The sequence below is a fragment of the Chiloscyllium plagiosum genome, unplaced genomic scaffold (genome assembly GCF_037043375.1).
Source record: "Chiloscyllium plagiosum isolate Xiang-an unplaced genomic scaffold, Cpla_swu_hap1 HiC_scaffold_17, whole genome shotgun sequence".
Taxonomy (NCBI): domain Eukaryota; kingdom Metazoa; phylum Chordata; class Chondrichthyes; order Orectolobiformes; family Hemiscylliidae; genus Chiloscyllium; species Chiloscyllium plagiosum.
Genome location: NW_028270155.1, coordinates 35,880,738 through 35,906,339, shown reverse-complemented (window position 1 = coordinate 35,906,339; position 25,602 = coordinate 35,880,738). Strand labels below are relative to the sequence as shown.

Sequence of the window (25,602 nt, the reverse complement as noted above, 5' to 3'; positions counted from 1 at the left end):
GGACATGGATAGGGTGAATAGTCAAGGTCTTATCCCTGAAGTGTGGGAGTCCAAATTAGATTAGATTAGATTAGATTACTTACAGTGTGGAAACAGGCCCTTCAATCCAGCAAGTCCACACCGACCCACAGAAGCACAACCCACCCAGCCCCATTCCCCTACATTTACCCCTTCACCTAACACTACAGGCAATTTGGCGTGGCCAATTCATCTAACCTGCACATTTTTGGACTGTGGGAGGAAACCGGAGCACCCAGAGGAAACCCACGCAGACACGGGGAGAATGTGTAAACTCCACACAGTCAGTCACCTGAGGCGGGAATTGAACCCGGGTCTCTGGCGCTGTAAGGCAGCAGTGCTAACCATTATGCCTCCGTACTGCCCACCCAAATCTAGAGGGCATAGGTTTAAGGTGAGAGGGGAAAGATTTAAAAGAAACCTAAAGGGCAACTTATTCACGCAGAGTGTGGTGCGAGTAAGCAATGAGCTGTCAGAGGAAGTAGTGGAGGCTGGTACAATTACAACATTTAAAAGGCCATCGAGATGGCTATATGAATAGGAAGGGTTTAGAGGGATAATGGCCAAGTGCTGGCAAATGGGACTAGATTAGTTTAGGGTATCTAGTCAGCATGGATGAGTTGGATTGAAGGGTCTGTTTCGATGCTGTACAGCTCAATGACTCAAAGTACCAAATGAATGATTTATCATATCTTGGTCTCTTCCTTAAACCTAGAGTTAACTGATTCACTTCATGTTATGACAAAAAACAGCAGGGTTCATTGGATATATCCTCAAGGCTTTGGGCTCTAATATATCACAGCTATCATATTTCAATACTCTCTTCCAATTTAGCTATGTCTCTAACCAAGCTGGTTCTAGTACTGACAGCTGACCAATAAAGTAGAAAATTGTTCATTTCACAATCGGATTTGGCCAATCCATCTGCTTTCAATCATCAGTAAAATGATGGGAGGTGTTACTGACAAGTGATACTCACTCACCATTAAACTACTAACCAATGCTCAAGCTTGGTTCAACTACGACAACTCAGCTTCGGACCACATTACATTCTTTGTTGAAACATCAGACAAAAGAACTAAGCTCCAAAGACATGTGAGAGCAACAATTTCACTTCAAGACAGTATTTGATCCAGTGTAGTACCAGAAGCCCAAGAAAACTGGTTGATGAGAAAGAGAGAAACCTCTCTTCTCACTGGAGTCATAGCCAGCACAAATTAAAGTAGTTTTGGCTCTTAAAGGGCAATATCAGTTGCAATACATCACTGCAAAATTTCTTCACGCGGTGTGCTTTGTTCAACTATCTTTAGCCACTTCAATAACTTTTCCTGCATCATGAGGTTAGAATTGGCCAGAAACTGAATTGGAACAGCCAAATAAATACTGTAGCTATGCGAGCAGGTCAGAAACTTCTTTAAAAATTTATCTGTGGGATGAATGCATTGCTGGATGGCCAACATGTACTGCCTGTCCTTAGCTGTCCTTGAGAAGATGTCGATGAGCTGTCTTCTTGAACCACTGTAGTCCATCAGCTGTGTTAACTCACAATGCCCTTAGGGTGGGAATTCCAGGATTTTGACCCAATGATAATGAAGTAACAGCAATATAATGGCTTGGAAGGAAACGTGAAGGTGGTAATGTTGCTTTGCATCTGCTGCTCTTGTCCTTCTGGATAAAAGTGGTTGTGGGTTTGGAAGGTGCTGTCTGAGGATCTTTGGTGAATATATACACTGCTGCTACTAAGCTTCAGTGATGGAGAGAATGGATGGTCATGGATATAGTGTCAATCAAGCTGGCTGCTTTTCCTGCTTCTTGAGTGGTGTTGGAGCTACTCTCATTCAGGAAAGTGGGGAATATTCTGTCACACTCGTGACCTGTGCCTTGCAGATGGTAGACAGACTCTGGGAATAGGTGAAGGTGGGTACTGCAGATGCTGGAGATTAGAGTCAAGGAATATGTCAAGCTTCTTGAGGGTTGATGGAGCTACACTCATTCAAGCAAGTGTGGAATATTCTATCACACTCATGACTTGTGCCTTGCAGATGGTAAACAGGCTCTGGGAATAGGAAGGGAAATACACCCTAAAATGTTCCTAGCTTCTGACCTGCTCTTGTAGCTGAAAATTAAATAACACACTGTCTGACTCCCCACAGATCTTTCTCCATGTATAAGGCAAAATCAGCAATGTGATAGAATACTCTCCACTTGCCTGGATCAGTATAGTTCAAAATGCTCAACATTAATCATAACAAAGCAGCTTGCTTGACTGGCAACCCTTCCACCACATTAAACATAGAAATATAGAAGACAGAAATAGAAGTAATCCATTCAAGCCCTCAAGCCTGGTGATCATCAAACTCAATCCCCTAATCCTGCATCCCAAACCACTGCAAGCCCTTAAGCCACAAGAGCTATATCTACTTGCTTCTTGAAAACACAACGTTCTGACTTCAACCATAGAGTCAAAGATGTGTACAGCATGGAAACAGATCCTTTGTTCCAACTTGTCCATGCCAACCAGATATCCTAAATTAATCTAGTCCCATTTGCCACCACTTGGTCCATTTCCTTTAAAACTCGTCTGCTCCTATCCCTCTGATGGAGAGGAAATGGAGCAGACGGTATGGGAAAGTATTTAATTGGAGGAGGGGGAATTATAATGTTTTTAGGCAGGAACTGGGGAGCTTAAATTGGGAACAGAAGTCCTCAGGGAAATGCACGACAGAAATGTGGAGGTTGTTTCGGAAACACTTACTGATAGTGCTGGACAGGTTTGTCCCACTGAGGCAAGGAAGGGACGTAGGTTGAAAGAACCATGGGTGACAAGGGACGTGGAGTATCTAGTCAAGAGGAAGGAGGAAGCTTACTTAAGGTTAAGGAGGCAAGGATCAGACAGGGCTCGAGAGGGTTACAAAGTAGCCAGGAAAGAACTGAAGAATGGACTTAGGAGAGCTAGAATGGGGCATGAAAAAGCTTTAGTGGGTGGAATTAAGGAAAACCCCAAGGCATTCTATACTTACATAAGGAACAAGAGGATGGTCAGTGAGGGTAGGGCCAATCAGGGATAGTGAAGGAAACTTGTGCCTGTAGTTGGAAGAGATAGGTGAGGTCCTTCATGGATATGGCTTCAGTATTCACTACTGAAAGGGATCTTGATGTTTCGGAGAACAGCATGAAATAGACTGATATGCTTGAACAGGTTGATGTTAAGGAGGATGTGCTGAAAATTTTGAAAATCGTAAGGGTACATAAATCCCCTGGGCCATACGGGATATACCTTGGGTTACTAAAGGAAGTGAGGGAAGAGATTGCTACGTCTTCGGCAATGATCTTTGCATCCTCACTGTCAACTGGAGTAGTGCCTGATGATTGGAGGGTGGCAAATGTTATTCCCTTGTTCAAGAAAGGGAATAGGAATAATCCTGGGAATTACAGACCAGTCAGTCTCACATCTGTGGTGGGTGAAGCATTGGAGAGGATTCTGAGAGACAGGATTTACGATTACTTGGAAAACCATAGTTTGATTAGAGATAGTCAGCATGGCTTTGTGAGGGGCAGGTCATGCTTCACAAACCTTATTAGAATTCTATGACGATGTGACAAAACACGTTGCTGAAGGTAGAGTAGTGGATGTGGTGTACATGAGTTTTAGCAAGGCGTTTGATCAGGTTCCCCATCGTAGGCTCATTCAGAAAATAAGGAAGCATGGGAAACCTGGCTGTCAGGATACAGAATTGGCTGCCATGTAGAAGACAAAGGTGATGGTAGATGGAAAGTAATCAGCTTGGAGCTTGGTGACCAGTGGTATTCTGCAGGATCAGTTCTGGGACCTCTGCTATTTGTGATTTTTATAAATGACTTGGATAAGGAAGTGGAAGGGTGGGTTACTAAGTTTGCTGATGACACAAAGGTCAGTGGAGTGGTAAATACTGTGGAGGGCTGTTGTTGGACATTGACAGGATGCAGAACCGGACTGATAAGTAGCAGATGGAGGTCAACCTGGAAAAGTGTGAAGTGATTCAACCTTTGGAAGGTTCAATTTGAATACAGAATACAGGGTTAAAGGCAGGATTCTTGACAGCGTGGAGGAACAGAGGGATCTTGGAAGCAATACAATGAACGGTATGTAGGTTAATTTTATCTTCAAGTAGGATAAAAGGTCAGCACAACATCGAGGGCCGAAGAGCCTGTATTGTGCTGGGCAAAAGTGAGTACTGCAGATGCTGGAGATTAGAGTCAAGCGTGTGCTGCTGGAAAAGCACAGCAAATCAGGCAGCATCCAAGGAGCAGGAAAATGACGTTTTGGGCAAAAGCCCTTCATCAGGAAACTGTGTACTGTGCTGTACTGTTCTATGTTTGAAACTCTTTCTATTAGTGTACGCATCCAGGTGCCTTTTAAATGTTGGAATTGCACCAGCCTCCACTGCTTCCTCTGGCAGTTTATTCCATACATGTATCACCCTTTGCGTGAAAAAGTTGCCCCTTAGGTCCCTTCTAAATGTGGGCGGCTCGGGGGCACATTGGTTAGCACTGTTGCCTCACTGCGCCAGAGACCCGGGTTCAATTCCCGCCTCAGGCGACTCTCTGTGTGGAGTTTGCACATTCTCCCCCTGTCTGTGTGCGTTTCCTCCAGGTGCTCTGGTTTCCTCCCACAATCCAAAGATATGCAGGTCAGGTGAATTGGCTATGCTAAATTGCTCGTAGTATTAGGCGAAGGGGTAAATATAGGGGAATGGGTCTGAGTGGATTTCGCTTCAGCGGGTCGGTGTGGACTTATTGGGCCAAAGGGCCTGTTTCCACACTGTAAGTAATCTAAATCTAAATCTTTCCCCTCTCACCCTAACTATATGCCCTCTTGTTCTGGACTCCCACACCCCAGGGAAAAGACTGCCAGAGGATGTACAATTGCAACATTGGAGGCATTTGGATTGGTATATGAATAGGAAGGGTTTGGAGGGATATGGGCCGGGCGCTGGCAGGTGGGACTAGACTGGGTTAGGATATATGGATGGGTTGGACCGAAGGGTCTGTTTCCATGCTGTACATCTCTATGACTCTATTTATCCTATCCATGCCCTTCATGATTTTATAAACCTCTATAAGCACTTTCTGTGGTTGTGAATTCCACAGACTCACCACTCTGTTAGAAGAAATTTCTCCTTATAAACTATGAACTCTGGTTCCAGACTGCGCCCCCCCCCCAACATTGAGGACATCCTTCCTGCATGTAATCTGTCTAGCCGTTTTCGAAGTTTATACATTTCTATGAGATCCCCACTTATTCTTCTAAATTCCAGTGAATACAATTGCAACCGACTCAATCTCTTCTCATGTCAGTCCTGCTTTCACAGGAATCGATTTAGTAAATCTTGCTGCATTCCCACTCCTTCTTTAGATATAGAGGCCAAAACTGTACAAAATGATCTAAGTGTGGCCTCACCAATGCCCTGTACAATTGCAGTAAGGTAGCCTTTTCCTGTATTTGAATCCTCTCGCTAAGAAGGCCAACACACATTCAATACCACCTCCATCTCTGAAGCATGGTCACAGTAATGTGCAACTGATGCACTGAAACAAGGCTTCTTCAACTAACAAACCAGTGACTTCTCTCACTTAGAAAATCAAGGACAGCAGACATGTGAGAACACCACGACCTATAGATTTTCTTCCAATCAGTTATTTTCTAGGCTTAGACTATATTGCTGCTCCTTTATTGTCAAAGTGAAATTCCAAGAACTCCCTCTCCATGTCACAGTGTGTAACTTCAGAACAAAAAAAGTGGTGACTCATCACCATCTTTTCAGGGAAATTAGGGATGGGTTGGAAATGCTAGCCTTGTTAATGATGATCACATTCCACAAGCAATTTAAGAGTTATGAATCCACCAATTAATAAAAATGGTGCAGCATGTATTCATGAATCTGCATGAAAACCTCACTAAACATTCACTTGTGAATAGTGTGTTGAACTATATGCAAAATTGGCATATAATGACATTACTCAAATTTTCACTGCTCTGTTGCCAAGATGTGCATTCTTCAGGAGCCAGGTTTAATTTAAAATTAATCCTGTATCCTCTAATGTAGGCAGGGCTCCCTGATTGGACCAGATTATTTTTCTTCTTTAATTATTCACGGGAAGAGGGTGTCACTGGTCAGGCAGCGTTTATTGCTCAACCTTAATTGCCCAGAAGGCAGTTAATAGTCAACCACATTGCTGTGAGTCTGTAGTCCAGACCAGGTAAGGATGGCAGTTTCCTTCCCTAAAAACACCAGTGAACCAGATGGATTTTCCTGACAACTGACAATGGATTCATGGTCATCGGTAGACCCTTAATTCCAGATATTTTTATTGAATTCAAATTCTACCATCTGCTGTGATGGGACTCAAACTCGGGTCCCTGGACATTAGCTGGGTCTCTGGGTTTACAGTCCAACAATAATATCATGAGGCCATCACCTCCCCATAAACAGCCCCAATCAGAGAACTCATACTATGAGGTCATCTGACTGACCTTGTTACAATCACAACATTCTGATAAATCTCCTTCGCATCCCCTCCAATGCAATCACATCCTTCCCATTGTGCATTGATCATAACTGCACATCCAACTCCACTTATAGCCTATCCAAGTTCTGTATAGCTCCAACATAATCCCTCTGCTTTTATAATCTATGCCTTGACTAATGAAGGCAAAGGTACCACATTCCTTTTTAACTACCCTCTTAACCTGCCCTGCCACTTTCAGGGAGCTGTGAACAAGCATCCAAATATCTCTCTATTCCTGAGGTTCCTAGTTGCTTGCCATTCATCGAATTCTCAGTTGTCTTGTTACTTCTTCCGAAGTGCATGATTCACACTTCTCAGGGTTAAATTCCATTGCCACTGATCTGCCCATCTGACCAATCCATCAATATCCACCTTTAACTTAAGACCTTCTTCCTCACTCACAACCACTCAGCCAACCTTTATGTTGTCTGTAAACGCATTTACCACCCTGCCCACATTCTCATCTTAATCATTATATCAATGAAAATGACTGATTTTGAAAACGTGAAGTTAATCCTTGATCTGAGGTGTCTTGAACAAGATGAAAAATGTAATAAAACTGACAACATAGTGCTCTAAAACACGAGGATGCTCTTTTCAAAGGATCACCCTCACCCAAAACCCTTGAATGTAAGGGACATTGGTTCTTGTGACCATCAATACGAATTTCTTGTTTAAAATCGGTGTTTGTAAACATTCAATATCTTGCTCCAAAGAATTACCATACAAAAAGCTCATTTGTTAGTATCATCGTGTTTTACATTGAAGAAAGAGATCATTCAGCCCATCGGGTCTGTATTGCCTCCCAAAAGCGCTATCCAGCTAGTCCCATTCTCCAGTTCTGTTGCCAGCCCTATTGATGCCTGAAATTTCAAAATTCAGCCAGAAATGCTGGTGGATAGCAAATATAGATCATCTGGATTGGAAAAGCACAGCAATACAACTGAAAGAATCCATTCTACCTCACAGTACAGATAAATTGTTGATTATTATTAGTTACTGTTGAAAACTTCCAGGGTAAAAAGTGGGTCACTTAACTGTGAGCCCTTCAGCTGACATGTTTCTTGCTCTCAAGTGCATAATTGCTGTGACTGCATTTTAAAATAATTCATTAAGGCCCAGATTGTACTTTCTTTTTCAAGTGCAAACTATTCGCAAGTTCAACACATTAAACAAAAGATTTCATTACCAGCACCCCACAAAGTTCATGACAGAGGTTATGAGAAACTCTACTGGAACAATACTCACACTGTATTTTAAATGGAGTTTGCATTTCCAATTTTTCTGCAACTTTACAAACACTTTGCTACAATTTTATTCAACAAAGGGGGAGTTGAACAATTGGCACTGTATTTCTAGGGTTACAGTATCAAGTAAGCTATAAGAAATTGACCCAACTCACATTCCCTAAACTCTAATATTATTCTTTCCTTACGAGATTCAAACTAAAAGACATCAGTATCTCAGCCTCAGATGCAAGAATGATGTCTGATTTTTGCCCATCTTAACACATGCTGTTCCGGGAACGACTTATTACTCACTCAAGGTCCTGGAGCTGACCAGCACACTTCAAGCTGGTGCTACATTCAGAAGTCCATCGAGTACTTGGAGAAGCAGTTAGTCTATAGCTGTCCTGTACAGTTCCCAACATTTGGCATAGACATGGCAGACAGGGGAAAACTGCACTCTGGTTTGCATGCACAGTGCTGGAGTTCCTATTAAACACATGCTGCATAGGCAGGATTCCGTCTTCCCCAACATAAGCACTGGAGGCTAGCCTGGTCCGAGATCACCATCCAGCTTTAATCAATCTCAGTTGCCTGGAAGAATGTCCACATTTCAGATATAACCCTTCTTCAGGAATGAAGGTGGGGTAGGGAGAGCTACAGATAAGGCGGCAACGGCGGGGGGGGGGGGGGGGGGGGGGGGGAGGTGATGGGCACAACGGTGAGGTAGTGGTAACTGAACACAGGTAGTGGGTATGACCCAGTTGGTTGATGTGCTATGGTTTTCAGCATGCCTTAGTCTACCAAAGCAGATGGCCTTTGCAGAGGGGATCCTGACAGAGTAAGTCAAGGGAAACCTCTAATATCAATCAAGACCCTGCTTGGGATGGTCAGTGGATTCTCTGCTGATCAGCACATCCCATTTTGACTCTTCCCTGCCTTCGAAGCTCGGGAAAACAGCCCCAGCCTATTCAGCTTGTCCCTATAACTCAAACCCTCTAACCCTGGCATCCTTGTAAAACTTTTCTGAACCTTTTCAAGTTTCACAACATCCCTGCTATTGGAGGGAGACCAGAATTGCACACAATATTTCAAAAGTACCTCCTGTACAGCCACAACATGACCACCCAGCTCCAAGACTTGCTACTTACTCATTCACTTGGGAAAGGTCCTCTCCTGTACCAATAGTAATTATTGTGTCACCGCCTTTCATGTTCAATCACACCTGCATCTCTCTCAATCCAAGAGAAAAAAAGCCCACAATAGGCAGGAAGGGTCAAAACAGGTGATGAGCTGATCAGCAGAGAATCCTGACACTGATCATCCCAAGCAGGGTCTAGATTGGTATTGGAGGTTTCCTTTGACTTACTCTGTCAGGATCCCTTCTGCAAAGGATATCTGCTTTGGTAGACTAAGGCCTGCTGACAACCATGGCAAGTTTCTGTGTCTGCATTAAATGGCATGATTAGACACTTGTAATATGAGCCCAGTATTTCTTGCTGAGACAGCAATGCTCAGGGCGACGCCACACCATGACAGCAAGCAAAGAGCCCGAAGTTGCAGCCTGGTCCAGTCCATGATCTGGGTGCATGTCCCTGGTCACACATATTGTTGCAGCATCACAATGATAGTTGATGGTGCAGCTCAATGTGTAGCACTGAAGTACCATGAGGGTTTATATAGGCTGGCACATATCAGATACCAATGTCCATGTATGTGCAGTGTGTGTGGCTACTGCACATGGACTGTGCATGATATCTAACAAGTAAATGTTTAGGAACAAGAAGTGAGTTGATCCCACACTGGTTTCCATTTTGAGTTTTCCCCATGTCTAGATTGTATGCGAGTTTGGCAAAATTACAATCCATGCTGACATGGGCCATTAACAAGGTACTGAACACACAATAATGAGTGTCAACTGGAAATTTGCCATTGTGCAGTGAGAAACACCATATGCTGAGTAAAGTGAATAAGATGCAGTGAGATGATGTCAACATAGAGATGGGGCTTGCCGAATAAAAATTAAAACTGTTGCAATGAAATAATACAAGCACTAAGAAATTAATATGAATCAAAATTCTTAACCATCAATTTAATAGCTTGAATAAATAAAAACCAAAACTTAAACTTAGAAATGTTATTTAATGCGACTCCTTTTCATTAATATTTAAAAGAAAATGAAATCATGAATATCTCCAGAACTATAGTTTGGTTTTGAAATTTTTGTGCTTTCATCCCAAAAAAGTTATGACTTTTTTTTTCATGAGTTATGTGAGAAATTACATGTCTCTAGGCTAAAAAGCATGGGATTAAACTTTACAGGAACAAATACAATAAAGGTCATGGACCTAATAGTGACTTTTTTTTTAAAGAAATATCTCTTTTGTTGTGAAAAAATGTATTGAGGAAAAAAACAAATAAAAATCTCAATTCTTCAAATCTCACCAGTTCTCAGCATATCACAGAGTTAAGAATTCTTCAGTGAGTCAACAAGTCAACCATAAAATCTGACAGAATAATGTCCAAATGATTTTGGACAAATGAAAAATGAATCACAAGTTTAGCAGATAATCAAATCCTCAGCCAAACCAAAGATTTATCTTAATTCTTCCTGACAGGAGTGACCACCAGCTCTTCTGATCATTTGATTGTATTTAGCCATCCAGCAGTTAACATTCCAAAATTTGCAATCTTGATGGGCAGCTGCTAATAAAAACTAATAAAAGTCAACATCGAAAGCACATGCATTAGATGAGATTCATTTGAGAGTATAAGTTGCAAATTATACATTGTTAGTACATTAAACCTTAACGACGGGACAAAATAAATCTTGTGAATAGGATCACCAAACTTTGAGAGATTTGTTGCTACTTTTCATAGGATCACTGTGTAGGAAAGTACAAATTGGATAGCAGGCCTTGACAAAAATTGGTACACAAGGAGTGGACTGTTTCTTTAAAATAAAAATCTGGTGGTAAAAGTGTAAAGATAAATGCGTGCGTATTGTCTTTGAATACATGTGCATATGAAAATGGAAAATAATTACTACCTTTTAGATGAGTTGGTGCACATTCTATTGACATTAATGAATAAAGGAGGATAGTTGCTTTTGAAACACACCTGCCAATACAATTAAATCACAATTCTGACTCAGATGGGTGGGAGACTGTAGGGCAAGTTAATACAGTTTGCAATGCAGCAGGTGTTCAGCAGCCTCAGGAGTATTAGAGTTAAGTGCGTTCAACATATTTCTTAAAGAATGCATGGAACAGATCTAAATATGCAAATAAAATGCATAGTTTTCACCTCTATTCCTTTTCTCAACAGTAGTATTTTGGTATTCAGGAAATTAATGTATTAATATATTGAGTATGCCTAGACGAAGAACAGTAAACAATTGCATGAGACAAAACAGAAGGAAGCAGCCTTTGCCTTTTCCAGGCTATTAATCAGTAAAGTCTACATGTGTCAACAAGTTTTGAGGTGTGATGGCACCAAGTGCAAAGTAACTGACATTTTTGATGCTTATATGTTTAAAACATTTAAATCAACACAGGCGGTGCAACAAGAGCAGAATGAGGAACAAAATATCCTGATTTAGCCTCTTTTTAAAAGCACAGCATAGGAATTCCACTTATTTTTCTTCATTCTACAGATTCTTCCCAAGATGAGGGTTTGCCAAGTAGCTTTAAGTTTGCTGGGCTAATATTCTGGACCTCCCTGGTTGTATCCACACTACATAGACTGCAGCATTTCATGAAAACAGCGCACCATTACTTCTTAGGTTTGATTAGCGATATATAATAAATGCTGCCTACCCAGTGGTGCCCATATTTCTTGACTGAATAAAAAGTAGAATGTTGGTCTACACCTGCTGTTTTGAGGTTTCACCTCAGAATGTTGGAACATATTCCTTTCAGTTTAATAACAAAGTATGAATATATCTATATTCCATATTTATTACCACATACATGAGTAAATCAAATTGCATGATTGCAGGAGTTCCACCAACAGTTGAACTTTCCGTCGTCTCCACAAGATTCTGTCTAGTTAATCTAGTACAAGCGGGTCAGATTCTATCCAGCTTCAAAATGGTGAGTAGGTTTGTCCCGATCATGTTTTTTGCCATGTGGTGATTTGAAACTGTATACTTCCAACACTTCTGCTGCGCTGATGGATCCATTCATGAATTTGTTCGAAACCACAGTTTCAGATATCTTCAAATTAACTGAAGCATTTGAGAGCAATTTCCATATATCCAAAATAAACATGAAGTTGCCTTCAGTCTAGCATGCTGAAGAGTTCACCCTGATGCCTGAATGTTTCCAGATTTAGGTTTATCAGCTATTTGAATAGCAAATATTTTACAGAAAGTGTGTTTGCATGTGGAATGAATTTCCTAAAGAAGTAGTGGATGTGGGCACAGTTACAGCATTTAAAAGACACTTAAATCAGTACATGAATAGGAAAGGTTTGAACGGATATGGGCCTGGAGCAGGGACGAGTTAAGTTTGGGATTATGTTCAGGATAGACTGGTTGAACCAAAGGGTCTGTTTTCATGCTGTAGGGTTCTACGTACTAATTGCAACAGGAGCATTCAATGAAATGGCTTCCTTGAGTGTGTATTTGCAGTATTTGATTGAAATGTGGCACACAATGGTATTGTGAATAACAAGCTCCAAATGCAGGATGTAGCAATGTAATGATTGACAAACAAATGTATCAAACACGTTTTCAAAGATCATGGAAATCAATGTTCTGCAAAGAATTCATATAGATAAGAGGAACAGCAGCCACTATTCGCTCAGTCATTCAGCACTAAGTAAATACATTCTACAATGTGGTGCCAACGTATCCAGACCAGAAGAAACCAGATTTTATTCCCCACAGATAATTTCCAATCCTGACCCTGCACTGCAACTATCTGCTGCACTGATTTGAATTGTATATGTCCAAACTGGACCTAAAGTTTGAAGCCAAGTCAGTTGCATTGTAAATCTCTAAGAGGCAGAAACTGCTGCAGATTGTGAGTTGCAAAGGCTGCTGCAGCCAGGGTACAGGCGACCTTGCAGAGGAGAGGAGGCAACAGTTTGAAGGCCAGCAGCATAAATGCTCACAGAAGTGGCCATTTGGGCAAAACAGAAGTAAATTACGTGGTCCTGAGATTTGTCATGCAGAAAAAAATGCTTTGACATTATCTATTTTGACCCCAACACGTACAGATATTAAATCAATCTGTTCAGAGATGTTATTATGCCACTCTGGAATAGGATTTGAACATGGGCTCCTGACTCAGAGATGGGAGATAAAATCATTATGCCATAACATCCTCCACTCTCCAATAGCAACACACTATTTTGCACAAGACTATTCCACATTGTGCTGAATTCATATTCACAATTCCACCCTCCATAGCTTGTTAACAAGCTCATGGACTTAAATGGTCAAGAGTGTTTTCCTCAATTCAACCTCCAGCAGCTTTTGGAAATCCGAGCATGTCCGGAACCCCAGATGCCCTCAGGTAACATGAGTTTGATATATGTGTCTGTAACTATTCCTAACCCAACTGGTGATTGAAATCTGACTCCATGTCTCCACTGAATTAGTTGACTTCAGCCAGGCAGCAATAGGATCTCACAATTATCCTCAATCCCCAATTTAGGGAGAAAACAAATCCAACATTGACAATGCTTTCAAGATCTTCCCAAAAAGAAATCATGTTGGCCTACCTCATGAAGATTGCACGCTTTATGGTCAAAGGATTCTACATAAAGCAGTCATCCAACACTCAGATGTCTATAACAGGAATGTGGACATTTCATTGTCAGGTTGTGGACTGTTAGAAACGCACACTGGAGTTTCATGTTCCACACAAAGGTGAAATAGTAACCGCACCTTAATGTTAAAGACTTGGCTAATCTGATTTTCAGGTTGGCTTTTAAATGGCTACCAAGCACTCCTGCCCCAAACAGGCAGGAGGAGGTTGATATATCTAAACTTAGGCTCTGAATGGTTTGTAATATCTTAATTCTCAATTTTTATGAATTCCATCCAACTGCCGAAAGCTTTAAGTAACTTAACCAAAGGTCCATAAGTGGATCATCGTGGAACATTTCAAAAATGATTTCAAATATTCCTGGAAATTATGAAGCATCAAGAGGAACAGGAAAGCTAAAAGGTCTTCCAGTTCCCATCCTACCAACCTCTGAACTCCACTTTGGTTGACTTCCACTGTGTAGTTATTGGAACCAGGTTGACCTCATTGACTATGAGGCCTTTGATTGGGGTTATTAACCTGGGCCAATCAGGAAAACCCTGGCTGACCAACACAGTCAGGAGAATAGAATTCAGGCAACTGACTCTGAGCTGGTTGGCGACAGCCAGTGTAATGTGCACAAATAAATAAAGAGTGACTTGGTGATGAGAACGGGATGGATGCTGACTTCTGTGAAGTTATTTCACATTGGTTTCACTCAGGGAGCCAACATATTTCAATTTCCTGGTTTGATGTAATGCCACTAGCCTTCATGAAGCATTGTGTAGCTCTTCAGCTATTCATACATGAAACCTGACAGGATGAGGAGAGGTTACGCAACTATATGCTCATTTGGACATATGCTGAAAGTTGTCCTCAAATGTTTCCATGAATTGCACACATCTGAACCTGCAGTTAGGAACCAAGTTATGAATTAAGGTGGGCTGGAAACATTCCTTTTTCAAACCTCCACACATATCAAATTCAAAGATGAGAACAAATCTTAGGTGTAAAAACATAAACTAGCCAAATTTTTTCACCTCTAAGGCTAGGTGGGAGTCAAAGTGTATTTTTCCAGCTGATAACACAATTCTAATTCTGGGATTCACTACTGACATACAAAATACTTTACAGAAAGAATCCAAAGTTTGGATTCTGTTCTAGACTTATTCAGAGAATAGCCACTTTGATTCAGGGTAACAAAGGCATTTGTGAAATCATGACCAGTATGATTCAATTTTCATGGGAAAGAAAGGGGAAAACTTGAAAAGAAAAAAATCCAACTAAAGTAGGACTTAGTTTTTGTATTTAGAATAGTCTATAGATCATATTACCTTTCTTCTAATACATAACCCCAGCAGATTTAAAACAGACTAAAGACGAGTTTGCAAAATCTGCTGGAACAACAAAACTTGAATTGTGCACAACAGCAAAAGTCCTGGCCCCAAGCTACTTCTGCTTTATGTCAAAAGATTGATATCACAAACAAAGCTCCATCCTCAAAGTAATTAATCAGTGCAAATACATTTAGTCGTGAAACGATGTCTGCACTTGTGGAAAGTTGATAATGTTAACTATGTTGAGTAAACTTATGGAAAAAAAAAGGTAAATTACTCCAGGTAGTTTCTATGCAAATAATAAGTTTGATTGTACCTCAAGCATATTTCGCTATGCCGAGGGTTAATAACATTCTGGTGCTGCATCTGTGTCATCTGACTGTGCATTTAAACTGCATTTTATTATTTGTTCATGCTAGTGCTAAACCAGCACTTGTTGCATACCCCTAAATGCCTTTGAGAATATTGTGGGGAGCTGCTTTGTTAAATTGCTGATGTGTACAGAGGTTAGGCACACGCAGAGTGTTGGCAGGGATTTCCAGGATTTTGATGCAGCAACAGCGAAGGAACAGTGATATTATTCCATGTCAGGATGGAGTGTGACTTGGAAGGCTTCTTACAGGTAGTGGTAGTCCCATGCTGCCTTTGTCATCCCAGGTGACAGAGGTGATGGGTTTGAAAACTGCTGTTGAAGACTCTTACAGTTTGATGAAAGAAAATTCTCTTAGAATAAACAATTCACTCATCATAAATTTTTCGATATTCCACGCACATATAAGATTTATTCATCCAATGATGCTATCAATTTCTCCAGCTTCACAAAAATCCATACAACCACTTCCCACCACTCTAACACCACATGACATCATCCCAAGAATTCTCATCAACTTTTCTCATGGAAAAGCACAGGCATAAGTGCAGGGATTCATTCTTCCCTTCACCACACCAGATGTCCATTGTCTTCAATACTGCCAATCATTTTCTACAATACTCACATTACAACTTTCAGTCCTACCTTTTTTAAAAATTTACCTTTCTTTAACCATAGCTCTCTGCTCTTCCTGCTCCATCTAACTTTTCTGGACCCCAATGAAATCTGGCAATCTTTTGTTTGACCATTGCACCCAAAATGATGGTCCAACACCCCAAGTCAACTAACAACTAGTGTCATTTGCTATCGCAGCTTTACATTAGAATAGACAATAGATAATTTGCTGTCAATTACACTGAAATAATTTAATACTTTTAATCTGAAAAGCACTAAATTACTGTTTAAAAACAAAGTGCAAACATTGAGATTCATTTTTTTTGAAACCAGTAATTTTGCCAAAAACTTCTTTGATTCATGTGTCAAGTGCATTAATTGGACAGATAACTACTGTGATGAGCAGATGAATGTAGTTGGTATGATTTAACAGCCATAAACACAAATTTATTTTTCCCAATGCCACTCAAAAACTGTGTCACTGGCACTTAATGCCACTGAATGAATGTTTTATTGAAATCATATTTCTTTTGTTGGTGCTGCACAAAATCACAGTGCTACAGAATGAGATGTAAAATTCTGGAATCCTACAAAACAGTGCTTCAGTAATGTAGTAACTTTAAGGTGATACAAAACATTATCTAAAATAATACACTTGCACTGCTTTGATTTGTAGTACACAGAGGTTCTTTGCAAAGTCAGCTTTATAAAATATCTACGCTTTCAACTTGGAATGGAAGTCAGTTTTAATTGACAAATGCAAATGAAAAATCAATAAGATGATAAAAATTCTGTCCTTTCAATTATAACCATTTTTTAGGATGTTGGAATTAATATATAAGGAAATAGCATGCATCAACTTATGTTGATAAAGTGCCTTTAACATAACAAGAACATTATAAATTTTAAAATACAGCACAAAGGCATATAAGAGATATTAAAGCCCAAGGCGACAAGCTAGTCAAACAATTAGGTTAAGGCGTTCCTTAAAGGGAGGGAAGCGGGCTAGAAAGCTGGAGAGGGAGAGGTAGGCAACTCTAGAGTTTGCTGCCTAGGCAACTGAAATCCTAGCCATGAAAGGGAAGTGATTAAAATGAGAAATTAAAACCAAAATTAAATGAGGGCAGTATCTCAGAGGGTGGTGGAGCTGGAGATCACAGAGATAGGCATGGGCAAGAGCATGGAAGAAGATTTAAAAAGACATATACTTTTAAAATGTTGCTTGACCAAGAACCAATGCAGGTCAGGAGGGTCAGTCAGCTCAAGGGTGACAACTGAAGCCGACTGATGCAAATTATGACACAGACAGCAGAGGATGAATGACCCAGAGGATAAAACTTGGGAAACTGTTCAGGAATACTTTGGAATAGCCAAGTAGAAAGGAGACAAAGGCATGAATGAAGGTTTCAGCAGATGAGCTGAGACAGGGTTGAAATCATGCCGTATTACAGAAATGGAAGTATACAAACCTACTGATGACACAAGAAAGATTGTGAATAGATTGTTCGATTATTTCAAGTAAAGCGTTTGAGTTGGCAATGTTTGGATCAGAAAAGTAGTGACTTCAATTTTTCAATATTTACACAGAGGAAATTTCTGTTTATTCAGCATTGGAAATTTGCTAAACAGTCTAATAATTTAGCCACAATGAAAAAGAAGTGATGAGGAGGTAAAGCTCTTGTCGCCAACATACATGTGAAATCTAATGCTGTCCTTCACACAATGCTGGCAAAGGGAAGCATATAAATGAGAAAGAGTAGGGAACTAAAAATGGCTCCCTTGGGGGAATAGCAGAGATATAAAAGCTAGAGGAGAAGCTTTGCAAGTGATACTTTGACAATAATTAGAAAAAAAAAGTGGAACTAAAGAACAGTCCCAACCAACTGGACAGCAGTGAAGAGGCACTGGGGAAGGATGCGGGGGCTAATCAAAGGCTGCAGATGGGTTGAGAAGGATTAGGGGGAATAGTTTGCTTTGTCAGAGTCACACAGAATGTCTATTTAAGATCTTGATAGGAGCGGTTTTGGCACAGCAGCCAGAACAGAAACCTTACTGGAGGGATTTAGCAACAGAATGCAAGGAAAAGTGGACATGGATTTGGAAACCAACAAGACACTGGGGAGAAAAAAAGAGGTTGGAGATGGGGTTGTATTGACAAGGATATGCAACAGGGGTCAACAATTGGATTTTTGAGAACAGCCATGTTATCAATAGTTTTATAAAGAAAGGATAATGCCTGAAGGCAATTAATTATTAACAATATAAGTTAGTACAGGGCCAGGAGGCATGCTTAAGTGATCATGGGATCAGGCAGTTGGTCTCATGAACAAGTTGAATTTGGAGAGGGCATGAGTGAGCTAGGAAAGAAGTTGGCGAAAAATATGACCATCTTTTAAAGTCAGATGCCCCGTTCAATACAGAAAAGACAAGAAACAAGAAACATGTTGGGCCGAAGGGCCAGTTTCTGTACTCTGGATGTCTATGACTATGACTAAACAACCTTTTCATTCACGCAAAACTTTATTAATGGCACATTGAAAGGTATTTTTCAAAATAATTTGTTTAGTAAAGATGTAATCCATTTTAACTTGAAAACTTACTATTTCTGTTTGATACAATGTAGTCTCAGAAAGATGTAATAGCAACAAGCTGATTGAGGAACAAATATGTTCCACACCTACCTTTAAAAATCTGCACAAAGCCCAAAATGATGATAACAGCTAGAGCCAACAACTTAGCTGCAGCAAAAATATCTTGTACTCTTGTAGCTGCCTTCACGCTGTAACAGTTAATTGCTGTCAAAAACACTGAAAAGGAAGAGGAAAAGGCAGTCAGTGATTTATTTCTTCCAAATTCTTTTATCTGAAAACCCAGACACTTCTTGAACAAGATACACATTCACAATCAACCTGCACACTGATATTAATGCTTTGAAGATTCAAAGAACAAATACATTTGGTAATTTTAGTTAGAGCATGCTACAAGGTTTTAGGGTCAGACTTTTCATTACTGAGAAAGATAGCTTATGTCAGAAAATTTAGCAACTTAGCAGACCCAAGTTAAAATACCAGGCCCCATCATGTCAAGGTTTTATCTGGGAAGGTGGAGGCAAGATCCGATTGTATTTGCCAATCTGGAAGCAGACTGGAGGCAGCCATGGGGGCAAGCAATTGCTGAGAAGGTTGCTTAGAAAGCCTAGTTCAGTTCTCCAGGATGCTGTCCCAACTGTTTTAAAAGGGGCTACTCCTTCCTTCCCTCACCCACTCCCTATGTCCCCGCTGGCTGTACCATGGCCACTCATCCACTATACAATGTACAGAACCAGTGAGTCATAAAATAAACAATTGCCAGTCTTGAAATGCTATGGAAGAGGAACACCCACTCAGAAATTGGCTTTGAAAAAAAATACTGACATTACAATCCTACAGAAGTGTCCATCAGTTAAAGCCATTCAGAGCATTAATAACAGCTCTTCATCTTGTCCAAATAAACAGTGGCATTGACTAAATGTAACAATGAAAGAATAATTCATGATAACTCCACAAATACAGCAAACACTCCATGCCCACCTAGCAAACAGAAAGCTCGCTGCAACTGAAGTTCAGCCAAGCATTATCAGGCCATCTGAAAACTGTACTGACAGACAGATAGACAGAAATCTCCAAACATGCCCGTTATTAATGCAAATTTAATAGAGTCATGTGAAACAGAGAACATAATGAATTATTGTTTTTTTTAGGACTGGACAAAAACATTTCATGGACTTAGCTAGAATCCCAAGGTTGCACTCCAGCGGTAATTCCTGGGCACAGTCCTGGCTCATTACCAACTTGAAGCAGACCATCATTTCTTATAAAGATTACCTTTGCCCACCAGCTAACAACATAGAACCACTTCTCAGCTCCTGACTGTTGTTTTCTCATACAGTGCAAGTCTGCTACTGTTTTAATGACCCGATCCATCAGCTTCAATGGAGCATGCACAACCTAAGAGGCCGCCACATTCCACATAGTAACTATAGGCCGGTGAGTCTCACTTCTGTTGTGGGCAAAGTCTTAGAGAGAATTGTAAGGGATAGGATTTATGCACATCTGGATAGGAATAATGTGATCAAGGATAGTCAGCATGGTTTTGTGAAGGGCAGGTCGTGCCTCACAAACCTTATTGAATTCTTTGAAAAGGTGACGAAGGAGGTTGATGAGGGGAAAGCGGTAGATGTGGTATATATGGATTTTAGTAAGGCGTTTGATAAGGTTCCCCATGGTAGGCTACTGCAGAAAATACGGAGATATGGCATTGAGGGTGAGTTGGAGGTTTGGATTAGGAATTGGCTGGATGGAAGAAGACAGAGGGTAGTAGTTGATGGCAAAGTTTCTTCATGGAGTGCCGTCACTAGCGGTGTTCCGCAAGGATCTGTTTTGGGACCATTGCTGTTTGTCATTTTTATAAATGACCTGGAAGAGGGGTTAGAAGGTTGGGTGAGCAAGTTTGCGGATGATACGAAAGTCGGAGGAGTTGTTGACAGTGAGGAAGCATGTGGCAGGTTACAGCAGGATATAGAGAAGCTGCAGAGCTGGGCAGAAAGGTGGCAGATGGAATTCAACGTAGCTAAGTGCGAGGTGATTCACTTTGGGAAGAATAACAAAAAGATGGGGTACTGGGCTAATGGTCGGATACTTGGTAGTGTGGATGAGCAGAGGGATCTTGGTGTCCATGTACACAGATCTCTGAAAGTTGCCACCCAGGTAAATAGTGCGGTGAGGAAGGCATATGGCGTACTGGCTTTTATTGGTAGAGGAATTGAGTTCCGGAGTCCTGAGGTCATGATGCAGTTGTATAAGACTCTGGTACGGCCGCATCTGGAATATTGTGTGCAGTTTTGGTCGCCATACTATAGGAAGGATGTGGAGGCATTGGAACGGGTGCAGAGGAGGTTTACCAGGATGTTGCCTGGTATGGAAGGAAAATCGTATGAGGAAAGACTGAGGCACTTGGGGCTGTTTTCACTAGAGAAAAGAAGGTTTAGGGGTGACTTGATTGAGGTGTACAAGATGATTAGGGGGTTAGATAGGGTCGACAGTATGAACCTTTTCCTGCGTATTGAGTCGGGTATTACAAGGGGGCATAGCTTTAAATTAAGGGGGGCTAGATATCGGACTGATGTTAGGGGAAGGTTCTTCACTCAGCGAGTCGTTAGTTCATGGAATGCCCTGCCAGTAACAGTGGTGGACTCTCCCTCTTTACGGGCATTTAAGAGGGCATTGGATAGGTATATGGAGGATAGTGGGTTAGTGTAGTTTAGGTGGGCTTGGATCGGCGCAACATCGAGGGCCCAAGGGCCTGTACTGCGCTGTATTCTTCTATGTTCTATGTTCTATATATGTTGTGCAACTATTCAGCCCATTGGGAAATGGAGTTCAGAACCTGAAATGAGGTCAGTTCACATTTCTTAATGAACAGCAGACTGAGAAAGTGATTAAAGAAAGCATTAGATTAGATTAGATTACTTACAGTGTGGAAACAGGCCCTTCGGCCCAACAAGTCCACACCGACCCGCCGAAGCGCAACCCACCCATACCCCTACCTTTACCCCTTTAACCTAACACTACGGGCAATTTAGCATGGCCAATTCACCTGACCCGCACATCTTTGGACTGTGGGAGGAAACCGGAGCACCCGGAGGAAACCCACACAGACACGGGGAGAATGTGCAAACTCCACACAGTCGGTCGCCTGAGTCGGGAATTGAACCCGGGTCTACAGGCGCTGTGAGGCAGCAGTGCTAACCACTGGGCCACCGTGCCGCCCACAAAGCATAAAGAAACAAAGTACAAAAGCAAGAAATTCTAATGAAATTGTCTAAACATCGGTTCAACTGCATGTGGAAAATTGTGTTCAACTCTGAGAACTGCACAAAATTTTAGGAAGGATAGGAAAACTTTAGAGAGGACACAGAAATAATTTAAGGAAATGTTTCCACAATGATTTCAATTACATGTTAGTTTGGAGAAATTTAGGTTATTCTCCTTAGAGTTGAGGAGGTACAAGGGAAATTAAGATGTTGAAAATCAAGAAGGATCTGGACAGTCAACTAAAACAGGTGGAGGGGGTTGAGAACTAAAAGGCAGAGATTTAAGGTGTTTGGCAAAAAATATAAGGCCAACATGAGGGACAACTTTTATTACATAGCATTTGGTTAGGATCTGTAATACACTGGCTGAAAGGTTGGTCCAGTTGAATTGTGGCTTTCAAAAGGTTATTAGATAATTACCTAAGCAGAATAAATCTACAAAGTCAGGAAAGGATGGTGGATGCTGAACTGTTCTTGCAAACAGCTGATGCAGACTTGACCAGCCAACTGACTTTCTTCTGTCCTCTAACTATTCTATGACTAAAAGAACTCCAATGAGTTCTACTGTAGAAGGATAAGCAGCTATTGCGGAAGGGGATGAGAAAAAAAAAATCAGTCAACTTCTTTAATGCTGTTGACTAAGTAAATACATCCATTGATTTCTTTGCTTTGTCTTCTCTTACCATAGTATCATGCATGTTATCATACACTAGAACAGAATCCCTACAGTTGGAAACAGGCCACTCGGCGCAACGAGTTCACACCAATCCTCTGAAAAGCATCCCACCCAGCCCCATCCCCCTACCCTTTCCCTGTAACCCTGCATTGCCCATGGCTCATGCATCTAACCAACACTTCCCTGAACATTATGGGCAATTTAGCATGGCCAATCCAACTAACTTGCATATCTTTGGACTGTGGGAGGAAACCCAAGCACCTGCAGGAAAATGTGCAAACTCCACACAGACAGTCACCAGAGGGTGGAATCAAACCCCGGTCCCTGGTATTGTGAGGCAGCAATGCTAACCACTGAACCACAGTGCCACCCAGACAGCTATGTGTTATTTGTGTAATCCTTCTAACAAGTAGTCACCGGACATCACCCTACCTGACCCCCAATCTTCATCAGAAACCAATTCTCTCTGAAAGAGGAAATTTTTTGTGTTGATGTTATACAAGTTAGAAATTTGATTGTTACTCAAGGCAACAGCTGTCTCTTCAGAGAATAAGTTAACCTCAAGCAATTATAAAACATTAGAACTTTAAATCCCTGTATATGGAACAGTAGTACAATCGGAATTTGGTTTCAAGTTAACTTGATTAGGGACTTAGGTGAGTGAACTGAATAGAATTTATTGTCACGTGTATTGAGGCACAGTGAAAAGTTTTGTCTTGTGAGCAATACAAGCAGCTCACAGGTAGCATACATAAGTAAATAATAGGTAAAAAGCGGCAAAAACAAAAACACAGGTATAGGCGTTAATAGTTTGAGAGTCCATTCAGTATTCTGACAACAATATGGTAGAAACTGTTATGGAACTGGCTGGTGCGAGTGTTCAGGCTTTTGTACCTTGTCCCCAATGGTTGTAGAAAAACATTGCTGGGGGGGTGGGGGGGGGGGAAGACTTGGATCTTTAAGAATGCTGGTGGCCTTTCATTAACAGTGGGCCTGGTAGATGGATTCTATGGACGGGAGGTTGGCCTTTGTGATTGTCCAGGCCGAGTTCACCATTCTCTGTAACCATCTCTGATCTTGAATGGTACAATTGCCATACCAGGTAGTGACACAGCCAGACAGAATGCTCTCAATGGTGCACCTGTAAAAGTTGGCAAGGATATTCACCATCATGCCAAATTTCCTCAGCTGCCTGAGGAAGAGGAGACGTTGTTGGGCCTTTGTAACCAGTGCGTCCACATGAAGAGTCCAAGAAAGCCTGTGGATGACCACTCCCAGGAGCTTGACAGTCTCCACTCGTTCCACATCTGTGCTGTTAATGTGTAGGGGGGCATGAGTAACATCCCGCCAAAAGTCAATAATAGAGTTCCTTGGTTTTGCCAGCATTGAGATCTAGGTTGTTCTCAATGCACCAATTTTTCCAGGTCTTCCACCTCCTGTCTGTAGTCTGTTTCGTCACCATCTGAGATTCGACTGACTATGGTGGTGTCATCAGCAAACTTGTAAATGGCATTAGTCTGGAATTTGGTGATGCAGTCATGGGTATACTGTGAATACAGTAGGGGGTTGAGTACATACTCCTGGGGGGCTGCAGTGTTGAGTGTTAGCGAAAATATACTCATAAAAACAACTTTGGGGGAGGGAATGGCTTAGTGGTAATATCACTGGACTGTTAATCTAGAGAGGAGAAAGTGAGGACTGCAGGTGCTGGAGATCAGAGCTGAAAATGTGTTGCTGGAAAAGCTGGTTTCCTGAAGAAGGGCTTATGCCCAAAACGTCGATTCTCCTGCTCCTTGGATGCTGCCTGACCCGCTGCGCTTTTCCAGCAACACATTTTTCAGCTGTTAATCCAGAGACTCAGAGAATGTTCTCAGGATCCGGATTCAAATCCCACCACAGCAGATGGTAGAATTTGAAATCAGTAAAAACTCTGTAATTAAGAGTTCTGTTGGTCATGAAGCCATTGCTGATTGTCAGGGGAAAAAACCCACCTGGTTCACTAATGTCCTTTAGAGAAGAAAACTGGCATCCTTACCTGATCTGGCCACATGTGACTCTAGACCCATTGTCAATGTGGTTGATTTTTAACTGCCCTTCGGGCAATACATGCTGGCCTAACCAGTGATGCCCTCATCCCACAAATGGATGAGAAAAAGCTGCAAGAAAAACTGAAAGAACTGCAGATGCTGGAAAGTAGAACCAAAAACAAAAACAGAAATTGCTAGAACAACTTAGCTGGTCTGAGTTAGATAACTTTGATTTCTCTTCACAGATGCTGCCAGACCTACAGGTAGTTATTCTATAATGAGATGATTGTGCTCTTGTGTGAACCTGCGCTAAATAAAATTGTGCAATAAAAATAACACTTAAAGTATTTGCAATGCCCTCACGTTATAGCCAACACACATTTTAAAGGTTCATATTTTAGAAACAGTGTCCCCTATTCGTCGATCACATTACAGCCAATCCAGGTTGATAAAACAATTTGTACTGAGCTTTTCCAGCGATTTCTACTTTTGTTAAAAATAACCACACTTCAAAATTCGTGGCCATGTATATGCAGCACTATGACTTCAAATGGTAGACATAAATAGTGTAAAATTTATGCCAGACTAAATAAATAACAAGTGGGTTGAAAATGCTGGAAATCTGAGAAAGAGAACATACTAAAAATACTTTGCAAGTCTCTAGGCAAAGGAACACAGGTATAGTTTCAGTTAATGATGCTTCATCAGAATTGAGAGATATAACAGATTTTAAGCAAACCATGGAAATGTGGAGGTATAAAGTGAATATCTGTGGCAAGGTGGAATGGAGGAGAAATTAAAATTACAAAAGCGGAGTTACAGCAAAGGGAAGACAGAGAGATAATGATATTCAAGTTAAAATGGAAAAACAGAATCAACATCAAGAAGTGCCTTTCAAAAATGAAAACAGTGTCACTCAGTGTCTAGTCCAGGAGACTTTGAAGTGCCTAAGCAAGAAATGAGGTTTAGTTCTTGGAGCTTGCACTGAACTCCAGGGAAGTGTTAGCATCATTTAAATAGAAGAAGTGTTTGTAGAAGCCGGCAATGGAGGAATCTGGGTGTGCTAGTACATGAATCATAAAAGATAAACAGGTGCTGCAAGTGGAATGGTGACGTTTATTAAAAAGGGGAAAGAAGTACAATATTTGGAAAGTGTTAATACAGCCAGCACAGGATT

The 25,602-nt window shown here is 41.1% G+C and overlaps 1 protein-coding gene across 1 annotated transcript in view; it reads right to left on the bottom strand.

Annotated features, from left to right (window-relative positions):
* Window positions 1-25,602, bottom strand: part of slc7a5 (solute carrier family 7 member 5) — a 90,237-nt gene that overhangs the window by 51,755 nt on the left and 12,880 nt on the right. The window contains exon 2 of the mRNA XM_087995838.1: window positions 18,553-18,678. Within this exon, the coding sequence (XP_087851964.1) occupies window positions 18,553-18,678 (126 nt within the window). The remainder of the gene's footprint in view (window positions 1-18,552; window positions 18,679-25,602) is intronic.